This window comes from Papaver somniferum, chromosome 1, assembly GCF_003573695.1.
Source record: "Papaver somniferum cultivar HN1 chromosome 1, ASM357369v1, whole genome shotgun sequence".
Lineage (NCBI taxonomy): Eukaryota > Viridiplantae > Streptophyta > Magnoliopsida > Ranunculales > Papaveraceae > Papaver > Papaver somniferum.
Window position 1 is genome coordinate 113,950,892 of NC_039358.1, and position 15,044 is coordinate 113,965,935.

The following is a 15,044-nucleotide window of genomic DNA, read 5'->3' on the forward strand; positions in this document are numbered from 1 at the left end:
ACTCCACATACCTAATAAACAGGATAGATCATTTAACAGGAAAGCTCTGAAAGACATGACTCCATATGAAAGTTTACGAAAGAGAAAACCAAACATAGATCATTTAAGAGTGTTTGGTTGCAAAGCATACGCAAAAATTGATTCTGCAACTCTTAAGAAACTGGATGATCGATCTCAGACTCTTGTGAATCTAGGAATTGAGCCTGGATCCAAAGCTCACAGATTATTCAATCCAACAACGAAAAGGGTGATAGTGAGTCGAGATGTGGTATTCGATGAAAAAGCAAACTGGAACTGGAAAGAAACTAATGATGGACCAAGTAGGGATCCAGGAATGTTTCACATGAGATGGGGTCAAGTAATTGATGAAGGCGAAGGACCCATAATCATCAATACCAATGGAAACAGTGATGTTAATCAATAAGAAGAAGAGAATAATGAAAACACTGAGAATAACGAAGAAGTAGAAGAAGAAGAAGAGATCGATGGAATAACTCAACCCATTCCACTGCGAAAATCAACAAGACAGATACAAAAGCCACAGTATCTGGAGGATTATGTTCTTCAAGCTGCAGAAGAATGTGAGACAATGCTACTTTCTGTTAATGATGAACCAAGGAATTTTCAGGAAGCAAAGGTCTCGACTAAATGGACACAAGCATGTAGAGAAGAAATTATTTCAATCAACAGAAACAAGACTTGGTTTCTAGTTGATAAGCCAGGTGGGGTAAAAGTGATTGGTCTTAAGTGGATCTTCAAAATAAAACGGAATGTTGATGGTACTGTCAACAAATATAAGGCAAGACTTGTAGCTAAGGGATACGTTCAAGAATCAGGCATAGACTTTGATGAAGTTTTCGCACCAGTTGCTAGACTAGAGACAATTCGTCTCTTAATAGCAGAAGCAGCATCAAACTCATGGGAAATTCACCACTTAGACGTTAAGACATCATTCTTACATGGTGAATTGCGAGAAGATGTGTATGTTGAACAACCAGAAGGTTTTGAAGTAAAAGGACAAGAGCATAAGGTTTATAAGTTATCAAAAGCTCTATATGGTCTAAGACAAGCTCCTCGAGCCTGGAATACAAAGTTAGATCAAATCTTAAGAGAAATCAGATTTGTTAAGTGCTCTAAAGAAACATCAGTATACAGAAGAGAAGAAAAGGGAACGCTTCTTGTGATTGCAGTCTATGTAGATGATCTATTTTTGACTGGAAACTACCTTAAGGTGATCAATGAGTTCAAGAGAGAAATGTCATCAAAGTTTGAGATGTCAGACCTCGGAAAACTCACTTATTACCTTGGCATAGAAGTCCATCAAGGAGTAGATGGGATTCAGATTAAACAAGAAGCTTATGCAAGGAGAATTATGAAAGAAGCAGGACTTGAAACTTGTAATCCAACTAATATACCAATGGAGTTTGGACTTAAAGTTTCAAAGGCACAAGAAGAAGCAGAGATTGATTCAACGAGTTATAGAAGAAATGTTGGATGCCTTAGATACTTGTTACACACAAGACCAGAATTGGCTTTCTCTGTGGGAGTAGCAAGCCGTTATATGCAGAGTCCACGCAAGTCTCATGGTGATGTAATAAACAGATATTGAGATATCTAAGAGGAACAATCAGCTGTGGATTGAAGTATGGTCGAGGAGGATCAAAAGGAATTGTTGGGTATAGTGACAGCAGTCATAATATTGACCAAGATGATGGAAAAGGTACAACTTGTCATATATTTTATCTAGGTGAAGCACCTATTACATGGTGCTCACAGAAGCAAGACACGGTAGCTCTGTCATCATGCGAAGCTGAGTTTATGGATGCAACAGAAGCAGCTAAACAATCAATATGGCTTCAAGAACTGTTGGGTGAAATCAAAGGAAGAGAACCTGAAAAAGTTCTCATCAAGATTGATAATAAGTCTGCAATTGCACTCACTAAAAATCCAGTGTTTCATGGGAAGACGAAACACATTCACAAAAGGTATCATTTCATACGAGAATGCATCGAGAAGGAGGTCATTAACGTAGAACACATACCTGGAACTGAGCAGAAAGCAGATATATTGACAAAGGCATTAGCTCGGATCAAGTTTGAAGAAATGAGACAACTGATTGGAGTACAAGATATGTCACGGGTAAGGTTGAAGCTTAACGGGGAGAATGTTGGTTAAACTTCAACATAGAAGTCACTAACAAGCTGGTTAGGACAAGATTAGGAAATTGATGTAATCCTAAGGGAATTAGAAGTCATCTAGTTCTAAGAAAAGGAAAGACATGTAATAAGGTAATAGGACTAGGAAAAGGAATTCATAGTTTTATATATATATGATCACCAAAGTTGTGGTTGATCATATGAGCAAGATTAGAACTTGTGTTTAGTTTTGAGAGATTTTCTAAACATCAATAAAGAGAGTTGTCTTTATATAAGCTAAGTTTCATCTTGCAGTTGCCATTATTCGTCACATAGAATTAGAAACAATAATTATAGCGAATTTAAGACTCTAGGTGAATTTAGGAAAGAAAATCACGTAAGATTCCGTAGTAAGTAGTAACGCTTGTTCCAAATATTTACATGGGCATAGTCCTTGTCGCAATGATACTGACACAATCATGGCAGACAATGCCTATAAGTAGTCTTTGAATCTTTCTTCCCCCTTCCAATCTTTAAACAATCTTCTTCTTCTTCTTCTTCTTCTTCTTCTTCTTCTCTCTCTATGTGCATGTTGTAATTGGATCATCAAAATGTCAGTTTCTGGGTTTCTCTTGACAAAACCACCAGACATCTACACCACCACCACCAACTCATTCATATTGTCTCCATTTCCAAAGCTCACTTCCACCAGAAAATATCTGGTGAGTCGTACAAATATTTTGATTGTCTTCCGTTGAATCATCTCAAAAACCTGTTTCCGATACTCAGTTCTGTATATCTGATGTGGGTTTTGTGTTTTTTTCTCACAGTTGAATGTAAAAGCTTCTTCTTCGCCATCTCCTATCAACAACCCAAATGGTGGCAGTGATGAAGCAAAATTTATGATAAGGAAAGAAATAGAAAGAAATTGGAAGATTGATTTTAATGGAGAAAAACCAACTACCCCATTACTTGATACAATCAATTACCCAATTCACATGAAGAATCTTTCTACACAGGTTTCTATTAATTATCATCAAATGATTTTAGATGTAATTTTGGAGTACTTGTTCAAGAATTTCAGATTTTTTTTGTTTGTTTGTTTTGGTTTTTTATTAGGATCTTGAACAGTTATCAGCGGAGCTTAGAGCAGAAGTTGTCCACAATGTATCGCAAACCGGTGGACATCTCAGTTCAAGTCTAGGTGTGGTGGAACTAACAGTTGCGCTGCATCATGTGTTCAACACCCCTGAAGACAAGATCATTTGGGACGTTGGTCATCAGGTTGGTATTATAATTCTTGGAAAAATTTCATATGTAGTAGGATTCTTTATTAACTCTAAACTATGATTTTTGCAGACTTACCCACATAAGATTTTGACTGGGAGAAGGTCTAGGATGCATACACTTAGACAAACATCGGGTCTTGCACCATTTCCTAAGAGGGATGAGAGCATACATGATGCATTTGGTGTAGGACATAGCTCCACAAGCATTTCAGCTGGTCTTGGTATGTTTATCTTCCGCGGCTGAATCATCTCAGCAAGTTCTTAAAGTTTTAGTTCTTTTAGAATACTTTAGCTTATATTTTCTGTTCTTCAACTGTATGTAGGAATGGCAGTTGCTAGGGATCTTTTAGGAAAGAGCAACCATGTCATCTCCGTGATTGGAGATGGAGCTATAACTGCTGGACAAGCCTATGAAGCCATGAACAACTCAGGGTATCTTGATGCTAATCTAATTGTTGTGTTAAATGACAATAGTCAAGTGTCCCTACCAACCGCCACACTTGATGGTCCTGCAAAACCGGTCGGAGCACTCAGTAGTACTCTAGCCAAGGTCCAAGCAAGCAAAAAGTTCCGCAAGCTTCGCGAAGCTGCAAAGGTAATGGGAATTTTAGTACTGCTTTGAGTCAGATTTCAATTCTCTCTAGTGTTTCTGAACTCGGTTTGTTGCAGAGCATCACAAAGAGTATTGGAGGGCAAGCACACGGAGTAGCTTCCAAGATCGATGAATATGCAAGAGGGATGTTGAGTGATTCTAAGCTCTCTCTCTTTGAGGAGCTTGGGTTGTACTATATAGGTCCGGTTGACGGGCATAATGTTGAAGACTTGGTTACAATTTTTGAAAATGTAAAATCCATGCCAACACCTGGTCCTGTTTTGATACACATCTTGACGGAAAAAGGGAAGGGATATCCCCCGGCAGAAACTGCTGCTGATAAAATGCATGGTGAGACTTTTAAACAGGCAATAAGTTTGATATGAACCTATTGTTAAATGTGTAGTATTCAACAAGTTCCAGTTTCTTTCTTTCAGGGGTTGTAAAATTTGATGCAAGAACAGGAAAGCAGTTCAAGACAAAGTCAGCTACCCTTAGTTACACCCAATACTTTGCAGAATCACTTATAAAAGAAGCAGAAGTAGATAACAAGATTGTAGCCATTCATGCTGCTATGGGTGGTGGAACTGGCCTTAACTACTTTCAGAAGAGATTTCCTGATCGTTGTTTCGACGTGGGAATTGCTGAGCAACATGCTGTGACATTCGCAGCTGGTCTAGCCACAGAGGGTCTCAAGCCATTCTGTGCCATATACTCAACATTCCTACAACGAGGTTTTGATCAGGTAAGATAGACTACACAAAATTTTATTTATTTAAATCAAGTTCTTTAAGTATTCAAATTTGAAACTGACTAATGTAATGGATTCTTGTAAAGGTAGTACACGACGTCGATCTTCAGAAACTACCAGTTCGTTTTGCACTGGATAGAGCAGGTTTAGTTGGGGATGATGGTCCTACTCATTGTGGTGCATTTGATATTACATACATGGCTTGTTTGCCCAATATGGTGGTCATGGCTCCATCTGATGAAGCTGAGCTGATGCACATGGTTGCCACAGCAGCAGCCATTGATGATAGGCCGAGTTGTTTCAGGTTCCCAAGGGGTAATGGAATTGGAGCAGCTGTTCTCCCTAATAACAAGGGTACTCCACTTGGGGTCGGTACCTTATCTGCCTATAGTACTTACAAATCTTTGAACATGATAACCAGAATTATTGAAGCTAATTTTAAAATGTTCCATGTTTGAACAGATTGGGAAGGGAAGAATTCTAATGGAAGGCAGCAAAGTGGCCATTCTCGGATTTGGTTCAGTTGTTCAACAATGTATTGAAGCTGCAGATATGCTCAAATCCCGAGATGTTTACGTGACTGTAGCTGATGCTCGGTTCTGCAAACCATTGGACACAGAGCTCATTAGATCATTAGCTAATGAGCATGAGATCCTAATTACAGTAGAAGAAGGCTGTATTGGAGGCTTTGGCTCACATGTAACTCACTTTCTAAGTTTAAATGGTCTACTAGATGGATCTCTAAAGGTTAGTCTCCGTTGCGCCACTTAGAAATAGTAGTTGACTTCAGTATTATTATGTTAAATTCGGATGTTAATACTAATTTGTTTTTTCTTCTGCAGTTAAGAGCAATGGTTCTTCCTGACAGATATATTGATCATGGATCACCTCAAGATCAGTTAGAGGACGCAGGACTTTCTTCCAGACATATTTCTGCAACAGTGTTGTCACTTTTGGGGAGACCCAAAGAAGCTTTCCAGTATAAGTGAAACAAAAATATGCAGACGAGCAAGGAAAAAAATCTCCCTAACTGTAAAATAGCCATGGTAATTTTAGGTGAATAGAATGTTACAAATTTGTTATACTTCAGGCACAGTGCCAATCATAGAGAAAATTAGAAACCTATAAAACTGTTGCAGTGGAGCGGGAAATGAACTCCACTCATTTTCGCTATGTACCATTAGTATTTTGTAGTGCTCAGCACATAAGGAAATGGATCAACAGTTGTTAAAGGAAGGCTCGGTGATCTCTCTCCCTGTCCCAGTTGTTTCCTTATTGTTTTGGGTCGCCCATCCATATGTGGCCGCAGTGCAAATTCGAATTAGCTAAAAAAACAAAGACTACATTCTTTTCTATGAAGTAGGAGCGGGATTAAACTAAAACCAATTTAATACGAGTTTCAGGGTTGATCCTGCTTACTAAGCTCCAGCAACCATTATGGAAGATATTTTGTTAGTACTCAGTAGTGTAGGACCATAGCACATTATCTAACATTGGAGCTTAGTTGCAGTTTCTTGTTTTCAGCTGTGGAACTTAGTTGAAACTGAATTGGCCGTATTCCGACTTATTCCTCTTTCTTATGCTTTCTCTTCAGGAAAATGTTCCTACCAAGTTTCTCAGGATAAACTAGGAGGTGGTCCCTAACAGAATTCAGTAATACAAAGTTGATGACTACGATCTGCTAACAGAAGCTGGCAGAGCCAGTTTGATGATTAGGTCGCTAGTGTGGCATCTCTGCTGCATTTGCAACCTCATTTATCCTGCAGGCTCGTGGTCATAAGAACCATGACGTCTAAGGATCATTCCAATCACATTTTAAACGAAACATGCAAAACCCATAACTCAAAAAAGAGAAAAACTTCCCACTTTTAAAAAACTCTTACAAAGCGGATTTCATGTTCCATAGAAAGATCAAGAGGTGCAAAACACTCTCCTCTCCCTCTAGCCATCCCAGCAACTCTGACACACAAATGAAGCTGACGACAAAGTTTATGGACGGCACTATCCACTATCCTAGCATCAGTAACCATAGTGAAGTGTCTCTCTCTCTCTCTATCTCCTTCTCTGGTGGATCTACAAAGTTTGTTGTCGTGACAACTGTGAAGTGCCGTCACAGCCCCTGGCCATAGCTCGCGATAATGGAGCCACTGGCGTCCAACTGTGTAGAGAAAGTTGTATAATTAACAGTATAAACATAACATTTAAAATGAAACAACAGCTTGGTTAAACAAACTTAATCTGAACTTCATCAGCAGTGCACAACAGTGGAAGCTTAAGTTTATGTCACCTGCTCATTCAGATGAGAATGTAAATCAACTCCCATGGCTGAAAGACGAGAAAGATCGTTGGGAGTCCCCTGCAGGTCCCAGAAATTAGATGAGAGAGCTCTTAAATCTCCCCATAAACTTTGAGCTACCATTCCGCAATCTGGAATCCTCTGCAATAGTATTAAGATTCCGTAAAAATCATGAATTAGGTTGTCTACTTTGCACTACGAAGTCTCAGAAACATAATAGCCGGACTTGAAAAATTTGAGTATCTACAAGAAGCATAACTAAGAAAACACCTAAGCAATATGTAACCCAGGCAATAATATAGACCTTTGAGGATTTCCCAACAGAAACCTTCTTTTTAAGATTTCTTATGTCATGCATGCAGAGGACGTAAATATAAACCAGAAACGGCGAGAGCAAAACATGCATGTTTCTGCCAAGATCATCTTAATGTGACTCTTGTAACTCTTGTTCACCAGCCAATTCTATTACCAGAAAAACGCATCAGAGCTATTTAGGACATCAAACTCACCAGGTTAATCAAATAACCCACCTCTGCTGAATTTCTAGGTGCAATGAGCAATTCGGAATTTACTGTTTCAGACATAAATTTTAACAGCAATAAATCTCGTTGATATCTACAGAAAGATTTTCTGATCCAATGGGAAAATGCTCAGTATAATCTTCAGATGTTTCCTGCGCATCCCAACTCCGCAGGTCTTTAAGAAAACTTGAGTAACTGGTTGACAATGAATTAAGGGTAAAATATTGGTTCTAGTACAATCAAAATATACCATCTAAAGACTCAGTGGGGATCCTTAGGCGCAAATTTTTACAACCACTATTGGCGGAACAGTAACTTGAGACTAAGAAATGTGATGCATAGAATCTCTTCCTATGATACCATACCTCTTTGTCTGGAATAGCCGGACTTGCAATCTTATAAGGTGAAGGCTTCAGATTTTCTGGACTTCCCTGTAGATTCAATACATTGTGTAAGAGAACTCTGGTGGCACTTCTAGTTTCATAATTATGCATGAATTTTTTACGGGGTGCTTGCATTTGGTAGATAAACCTTCAGCCATATATGCTACAATTTAATGACTGTCCAATGATTGGGAAATGCAAAACTTATAAGAGAGCTCCTTATCTGGTATATAATATAAATCTAAAATGAGAGATTCATGTGGCTACAGAAAGATTTCTTTACGGAAAAGGTGGAAATTGAACCAGATGTCATCTTGGTTGATGGAATAACTTTTGGGTCCAACATTTATTCAGGAATTTCCAGCACAATCCGATAGATAGATAGATAGATAGATAGATAGATAGATAGATAGATAGATAGATAGATAGATAGATAGATAGATAGATAGATAGATAGATAGATAGATAGATAGATAGATAGATAGATAGATAGATAGATAGATAGATAGATAGATAGATAGATAGATAGATAGATAGATAGATAGATAGATAGATAGATAGATAGATAGATAGATAGATAGATAGATAGATAGATAGATAGATAGATAGATAGATAGATAGATAGATAGATAGATAGATACCAAACCAGTCATCCTGGAAGAGCATACCTGGTCGTCTGAATGTGAAGGGGCACTCTCGGACTCCATGCTTAAAACTTCAGTTTGAGCTAGAGAATTCTGAACAAGATCCATTACACCAAAAAGAACATCAGAGACATAGCCGTGTTCATCCCTAATCTGCTAAAGGACTACGTGCAACACTCTCCCTGATTTAACTATGTACACTTAGGTTAGCAATCAAAGGCATGATGACTACTTTAAAATATATATAATTATTTATCAGAACAGTACCTGTTCGTTTTTGTCATGGGAAGGGTTCTTTCGACCTTTACTGAGATCTCTCAGAGTACCCTAAGTATCCAGCAAATATCATTATCAGGTTCGGTAAGGTTATACAAAGATAAGGATGCACAGTGGTGGAGTACGTCTCCACATCAACTACATTAAGGAAGAGGAAATGTACTGTATTTGACTTCTACAGCTATACCAACCTTGCTTGCCCACATTAATCCGCAAGCATTGCACAAAGATCTTGGGCCAGCTGGCCCACGTCGCATTGCTGGAGTTGACGTCTCATCAACGCCACAGTGTTGACATTTGCAACGACTAATTGAAGATCAAGAAACAAGATGAAAGAATTCAACATAACACCAGGCTATGGCGATGCAAATTCGAAAGAGAAAGAGGTATTCTAAGTAATCTTCTGAGAGTAACTCACACAATTTTAGGAGGATTTCTGTTGTTCTGAGGGAAGCTTTGTGTATTATCCCATCCTGAGGCAGCCGCTGAGCTCTCCTTATGGTTCTCTCGTAATGACACAAACTGACCTTTCTTTCGATGCATCCTGTTCGGAGGAATAAATAGGAATCATAAGATGAGCATGAAGAGCTAACAAATACCACCTACCGAACATCATAGATAGGAAGGCCATGACTTCGTAGCAATAGAAGAGTAAAAAAAAAATGATGCTATGGCCAATAAGACAGCCTAATCAAGAGTCCCACACGCAAACCCAGAAAACAAATGTCATTGGAAACAACCATGTAATTTGAACTTCCACCTTATTTTCAATTCAATTTTCAATACCTAAAACCCCATTACCTCTGGGCCACCTCTTTGCGACAATTATAACGAGTTTTCTTTTCAAAACATAGCTCTTTCCGCTTCTTCTGAGACCTAACTACTGAAGCAGTTCCGCCTGAAATGTTTGAGTGTTGTTGTGCATCATCACCCGAACCCTGTAAATAGAAAGCAGATTAATCAGTCACAACAAGTATCAAGAAGAAACATACAAACCATAATTCACACAGAAAAACATAACCACATGTCTACCTTGTCGTTGTCGTGCTGGTAGAAAGAAGTTTCAACACTAGGCGCAGCAATAGGTTCATGACGAGCTCCCAAAAGCAGTAGTACTGCTTGCACCTATTGATACATAAACAAAAAATGTCATGCATAGTTCATCTTTCAGCGTTATCTTCTATTTAAGAATTCATCAATTTCACTTGATAACAACCTCAGAGTCCGCATAATGGAGCATTCAGCAACACATATGATCTATTCATCCTCCTTAAGGAAGAATTTTACTAGAAATGAAAGCAAATTAAGTAGCATCCTGAATCCTTTCCTGTAATACTAGAAATTACAAAAGCTGTAATAAACAAATTCTGAAGCGAGACCGACTAACCTTTTGATAAGTAACGGAATGAAAAACATAAAGTTCTCCTTCAAAAGATATAGTAAGCTCACTATGTCGAGAAACCAAAGGAACAGTAGCATTACTAGTATCAGTAGTAGTTGAACTTTCTACTTTCCTTCTTGAATTCGCTTGAGTATTTTGCTCTTCATAATCATCATCCGTTGATTCATCATCATCTTCATAACCTTCTTCATTTTCCTCTTCTTCGTAATCATCATCGTCGTCATCGTCATTACCGATCTCAACAGGTGATTTCATTTCATTCTCGAATTCATCTTCAACTGGAAAGGATTGAAATGGTTTGGGGTTCATTTTTTTTTTCTTTCTAAAACCCTAAACCTCAATTTCAATTAGAAATGAAACAGACCAGAGAAAAACAAGAAATGGTAGTAGAATGAAGAAGAAAGGAAGAAGGGAACAGTTCTCTTTGTAAATACCCCTAAATATAGAAAGAATTTGCAGCGTATGCCCTTCTCTGATCTGATGAAAGACGGTGTTAGGCTTTGCCCTTCAATATAGAAAAGGGTGCCAGTGTACCTTTTTCTTTCTTTTTTATTATTTTTTTAATTTCTACGGAGTATTTTTGATGATTGTGGAAAAAAGAACAGCGTTGGGGTATTAATTAGAGTTAATTATGTGCCCTAAAACAGGAAACCGATGTTGATTTTTGTCTGATGGTGTGCTAAGTGGGTGGGTACTTGGCAACTTTGATATCACAGATGTCCTATGGCGGTGTGGCCGGCTAACTAAAGTCCTTAACTCCTAAATTGTTTCGGCATTTTGCATTAAAGAATTGCCGTGGGTGCTGTGAACCTTGAGTTCCTGGTACTGAATTTTAGCATACAGAGCCTGAGAACGAACAACATACAAGTTCAGCTTGTTCTTGGTTTATGAAATTATCTTGTTCACATTAGGACGGAAGGCTTCCCTGGATATAATTTACAGAAGCTAAAATGCCAACAGAGGATAGTAGAGAAAAGGAAAGGCAGTTGGCATCGTTAATTTCAATTTACATATCTTCGGGCTTTTTGGTTTTAGATACTAAATACAGTATCCCAGTTACTGTTGGTAATTCATCCAGTCCTAAATCTGTAGAAGAAACAAGTAAATAATATGGGGATGTATTTATAATAACACACAGAATGATCTGTACATCAAATTTTTAAGATCAGGTCAAATGAGAATTAACACATTACATGTTTGTTCCAGAACATAGGACGGTGTCAAAGTTGTCTGCCTAAAGCATCATACAGTACTTACAATCCCAACTATTGTTGCATGTCATTATTAACTCCTTGTTGCATGTCATTATTAACTCCTTGTTGCATGTCACTATTAACTCCTTGAGCAGAAGTGGGAGGAGCAGCAAAGGTTTCATTGGTGCTTGCAATATCAGTGCCGTTAGCTTCGCCCTTGGAGCAAATAACAAATTCAAGAAAGAAAAAATCAGGTAAAATAACTGTGCGTCGAGATTTCAGCTTTCCAAGTCAACACCACATAAGGTTTCAATTTTTTTCATTAAGAAACTTAACTAACCTGCACATTCTGCTCGCTTATGGCATGAGAAGAAATTAGAGCTCCACCCGGACCCTTTGGGAGTGCTCGTAAAGTTCCCTACAATTACCAGAGGGAAAAGTGAGACAAATGAATATGCCACAACATCTTGAAGTTACTTCTAAGATATTGTACAAGACTTTGAGCACTATTAAAACTCTAAACAGCAATTGTTGCCTAGTGTTACCAAAACTACTTTGAAGCTCTCAATAGCAATTGTTATAGATCATAACGCTAATTTTACAGCAGACCTTTTTTTTAGACCAATATGGCAATATCACTATGTTCCAAGTAGGAAATGATGGGGTAACTGACTGCTAGTTCTTGATGAGGTCTAATTGTCTATTAGAAAATAAAATCTCCTAGAGCCTGCCAACTATTGTCATCCCGCCTGTTGCCCAAGAAGAACCTCCTTCATAGCCCTAAATTAAACACTACTAACCGGACATCCTGAGCTATAATTAAAAGTTGGGTAGGTACTGGAGGAGAGATGTGCAGAGATTTATGTCTTAAGTTTATGTGCAGATAAATAAACTTCCAAAGAATTGTTGGAATTCATAATTGGCAAATATGTCAAACCTTATTAGCCCACATAAGTCCGCATGCATTGCACAGTGACCTTGGGCCAGCAGGACCACGACGCATCATTGGCGTGGTCTTTGAACTGGTGCCACAATGTGTACATCTGCACATGTAACATAAAATCACTAAAGCTCTGAAACAAATAAGGCAATAAAAAAGTTACAATAAACAACCACGGCAAGATGCGGTAGGTAAAATAGCGGGATTCCCCGAAGGCCATTTGAGGGCTGGACTCTGGCAATGAAAGGAGGTCCACATTTGGTCTAATCACCAACTCTCCTCTCCTCCATGCTATATGCTTCCACTTATGCTTTGTCCACATAATACAAAATGAAGGTGAACTTCACTACATATTACAACAGGGAGGTCATACATCAAGAAGCGCTGAAGCGCATTAAACGGTTAACTATGTGTGCGTGGATAAGGGGGTTGGATTGATAAAGAATGCAGCTTTTTGGACTCCAGATTATCCAAGTAAACATTCTAAGTAGCAGAAATATCCCAATCTGGCTTTATGATTTTTAACAGGTAATTTTTGCAGTATACTAAAATGAAAAGGTGACACTCCAAAAAGATAGCTAAGAAAACTTACAGCTTTTCTATCTGAGAATCATCTGGTGTACCATTTACACCTGCAGAACCTGACTCCTCAGGGTTTACTTTGGAAGATGTAAACTGACCCTTTTTGCGCTGCATCCTGGAGTAGTCAAAAAATCAAGATTAAAGTGACACAACAAAACAAACAAACAAACAAAATCTCAAAAAGAACAAAACTAGGCTGCTGCTTTGTAACTAAAGTTATTCTCCAATCAACTCAGAGGTAAATAATTGGGAAATGTCAAACAATTAAACTAAGAGAGAATAATTCATGAAGTCTGGTGTATGAATAAGAGTTTTAGCACTCGTGTATTAAGCAACCAAAGAACAAATCTTTATTTGACAGCCTCAACACAAAGAGTTCAACAAACTCTGAGAAAACCTCAAATTATTTTCAAGTAATTGCACATATAGGTGTCACAAGACAACAACAAAACTTTTGGATGACCGCAGTAACAACCTGAAGGGCTATAGAAGTTTTCTACTCCCAGCATATAATGCACATTTATGATGGAACAATAAGAAAGGTTTTCTGGCCCTCCCAGGAATCATGTGCACAAATTTTTTACGTTGAGAAAAAGCTAAGTTTTAGGTACAGATAACAGCATGAGACTAGCTAACTGGGTAACATTGCAATTAGCAACGGTGTTACCTTGCCTAGGTTTATATGCAAAGACAAAAACTCTACATTTTACTTAGCCAACCACTAGAATACAGGAAGCCCACTAAGACAGCTAGCAGTCATGCAAGTATCTTGTCTTAATCCTAAACACCAGAGCTAACACTCATTGAATTCTCATTTTTTTCCCCAAAAAGAAGAAAAGCTCAAGCAAACAAACCTGAGCGCAACTTCCTTACGAACTGTATATCTGATTTTCTTTTCAAAGCAACGTTCTTTTCTCTTCTCGCGAAATCTATTCAAAGAAGCCGCTCGCTGAGGTAAACTTGAACGTCGAACCACATTATCACCCATGCCCTACAATAAACCAAGATCACTCAATACAGAAAAGTAAAAGAGATGAACAAACTAGCGTATAACATTGAAGTTATACCTTATCAGTATGAGCAGTCAAATCCACATGAGGTACTCCAGGAGGTATTTCATATCCTCCTAACAGTAATAGAACAGCTTGCACCTACAAAAACACCCAACAAACAAGAAATGAAACCCTAAACTTCTAAACTAATTCAAATTAGAAAATGAAATACTGTGATAGGAAGTACCTTTTCGGCAGAAACGGAGTCGAAAACATAAACTTCACCCTGAAAAGAAAGAGTGAGTTGATCTGAACCACCAGCATCATTTCTCAAGGGGGGCAAAGTAGGATTACTAGCTACAACAGCATAACCAGAATCAGAAGGAACATCATCCATAGCTTCAAATCTTGTTTGGTGATCTTCACCTATATTATTTTTATCTTCTTCCTCGATCTGATTTTGATGATTATTCATGGCATTTACACAAATTCTGAAAAACCCTTTCTTCTAAAACATCCAAAAACGAATTATAAAAAAAATAAAATGAAAAAGAGATGTTTATTTGAACCCTAACTCTAGTTTGTGGTATGAAGATGGTTTAATTTATTATAGAAGAGAGTGAGAGAGTTAGGATTGGTGGTTGAATTTGTGTTTCCCAAATAGAGAAAGAAAGTGAATACAGCTCTTACTTCTCAAGAAATGTGATGATGAAAAAGAACGATAAGGACTAACAAAGGCAATTAACCCTAGAATTCATTTTTCATTTACTGAGTTACACAACAACAAAATGAGATAGAAACAGATATTATTACACTTTTTAACCTTTATGATTGTGTATATTCACGTAAATACCCTTGTCCTTTTCCCTCTGTGGTATAGCTGGCGGCCTGGCGGAGAGAACAACTAGGGGTGACATCAAGGGGGCCAGCAGTCCAAGACGCATGCGCTCATGCAAAATCGTGCTTAGTTCCTTACTTTTGTGTTTGAGTTGCATCAATGTTCTAAGGAAAGGTGGTGTCTATAATGGATAAAGGACGGTCAATATCT

The 15,044-nt window shown here is 38.1% G+C and overlaps 3 protein-coding genes across 3 annotated transcripts; 1 reads left to right on the forward strand and 2 right to left on the reverse strand.

Annotated features, from left to right (window-relative positions):
- The first annotated feature begins 2,685 nt into the window (after nt 1-2,685).
- LOC113297152 (probable 1-deoxy-D-xylulose-5-phosphate synthase 2, chloroplastic) lies at nt 2,686-5,999 on the forward strand. Its single transcript, XM_026545572.1, has 10 exons — nt 2,686-2,857; nt 2,966-3,154; nt 3,255-3,419; nt 3,495-3,645; nt 3,748-4,019; nt 4,094-4,367; nt 4,454-4,761; nt 4,854-5,135; nt 5,230-5,514; nt 5,610-5,999. Exons 1-10 carry the CDS (start codon nt 2,747-2,749, stop codon nt 5,754-5,756), a joined length of 2,184 nt encoding a protein of 727 aa, XP_026401357.1. The 5' UTR covers nt 2,686-2,746; the 3' UTR covers nt 5,757-5,999.
- A 610-nt stretch (nt 6,000-6,609) lies between these two features.
- On the reverse strand, nt 6,610-10,809 carry LOC113297161 (GATA transcription factor 28-like). The gene is made up of 10 exons (XM_026545581.1): nt 10,275-10,809; nt 9,920-10,012; nt 9,689-9,825; nt 9,306-9,431; nt 9,079-9,193; nt 8,879-8,938; nt 8,636-8,704; nt 7,950-8,015; nt 7,055-7,204; nt 6,610-6,925 (listed from the first exon to the last, which is right to left on the reverse strand). Exons 1-10 carry the CDS (start codon nt 10,596-10,598, stop codon nt 6,878-6,880), a joined length of 1,188 nt encoding a protein of 395 aa, XP_026401366.1. The 5' UTR covers nt 10,599-10,809; the 3' UTR covers nt 6,610-6,877.
- Nucleotides 10,810-11,378: 569 nt separating this feature from the next.
- Nucleotides 11,379-14,766, reverse strand: LOC113297172 (GATA transcription factor 24-like). Its single transcript, XM_026545591.1, has 7 exons — nt 14,244-14,766; nt 14,072-14,155; nt 13,859-13,995; nt 13,015-13,119; nt 12,420-12,525; nt 11,823-11,900; nt 11,379-11,698 (listed from the first exon to the last, which is right to left on the reverse strand). Exons 1-7 carry the CDS (start codon nt 14,469-14,471, stop codon nt 11,555-11,557), a joined length of 882 nt encoding a protein of 293 aa, XP_026401376.1. The 5' UTR covers nt 14,472-14,766; the 3' UTR covers nt 11,379-11,554.
- Nucleotides 14,767-15,044: the final 278 nt, after the last annotated feature.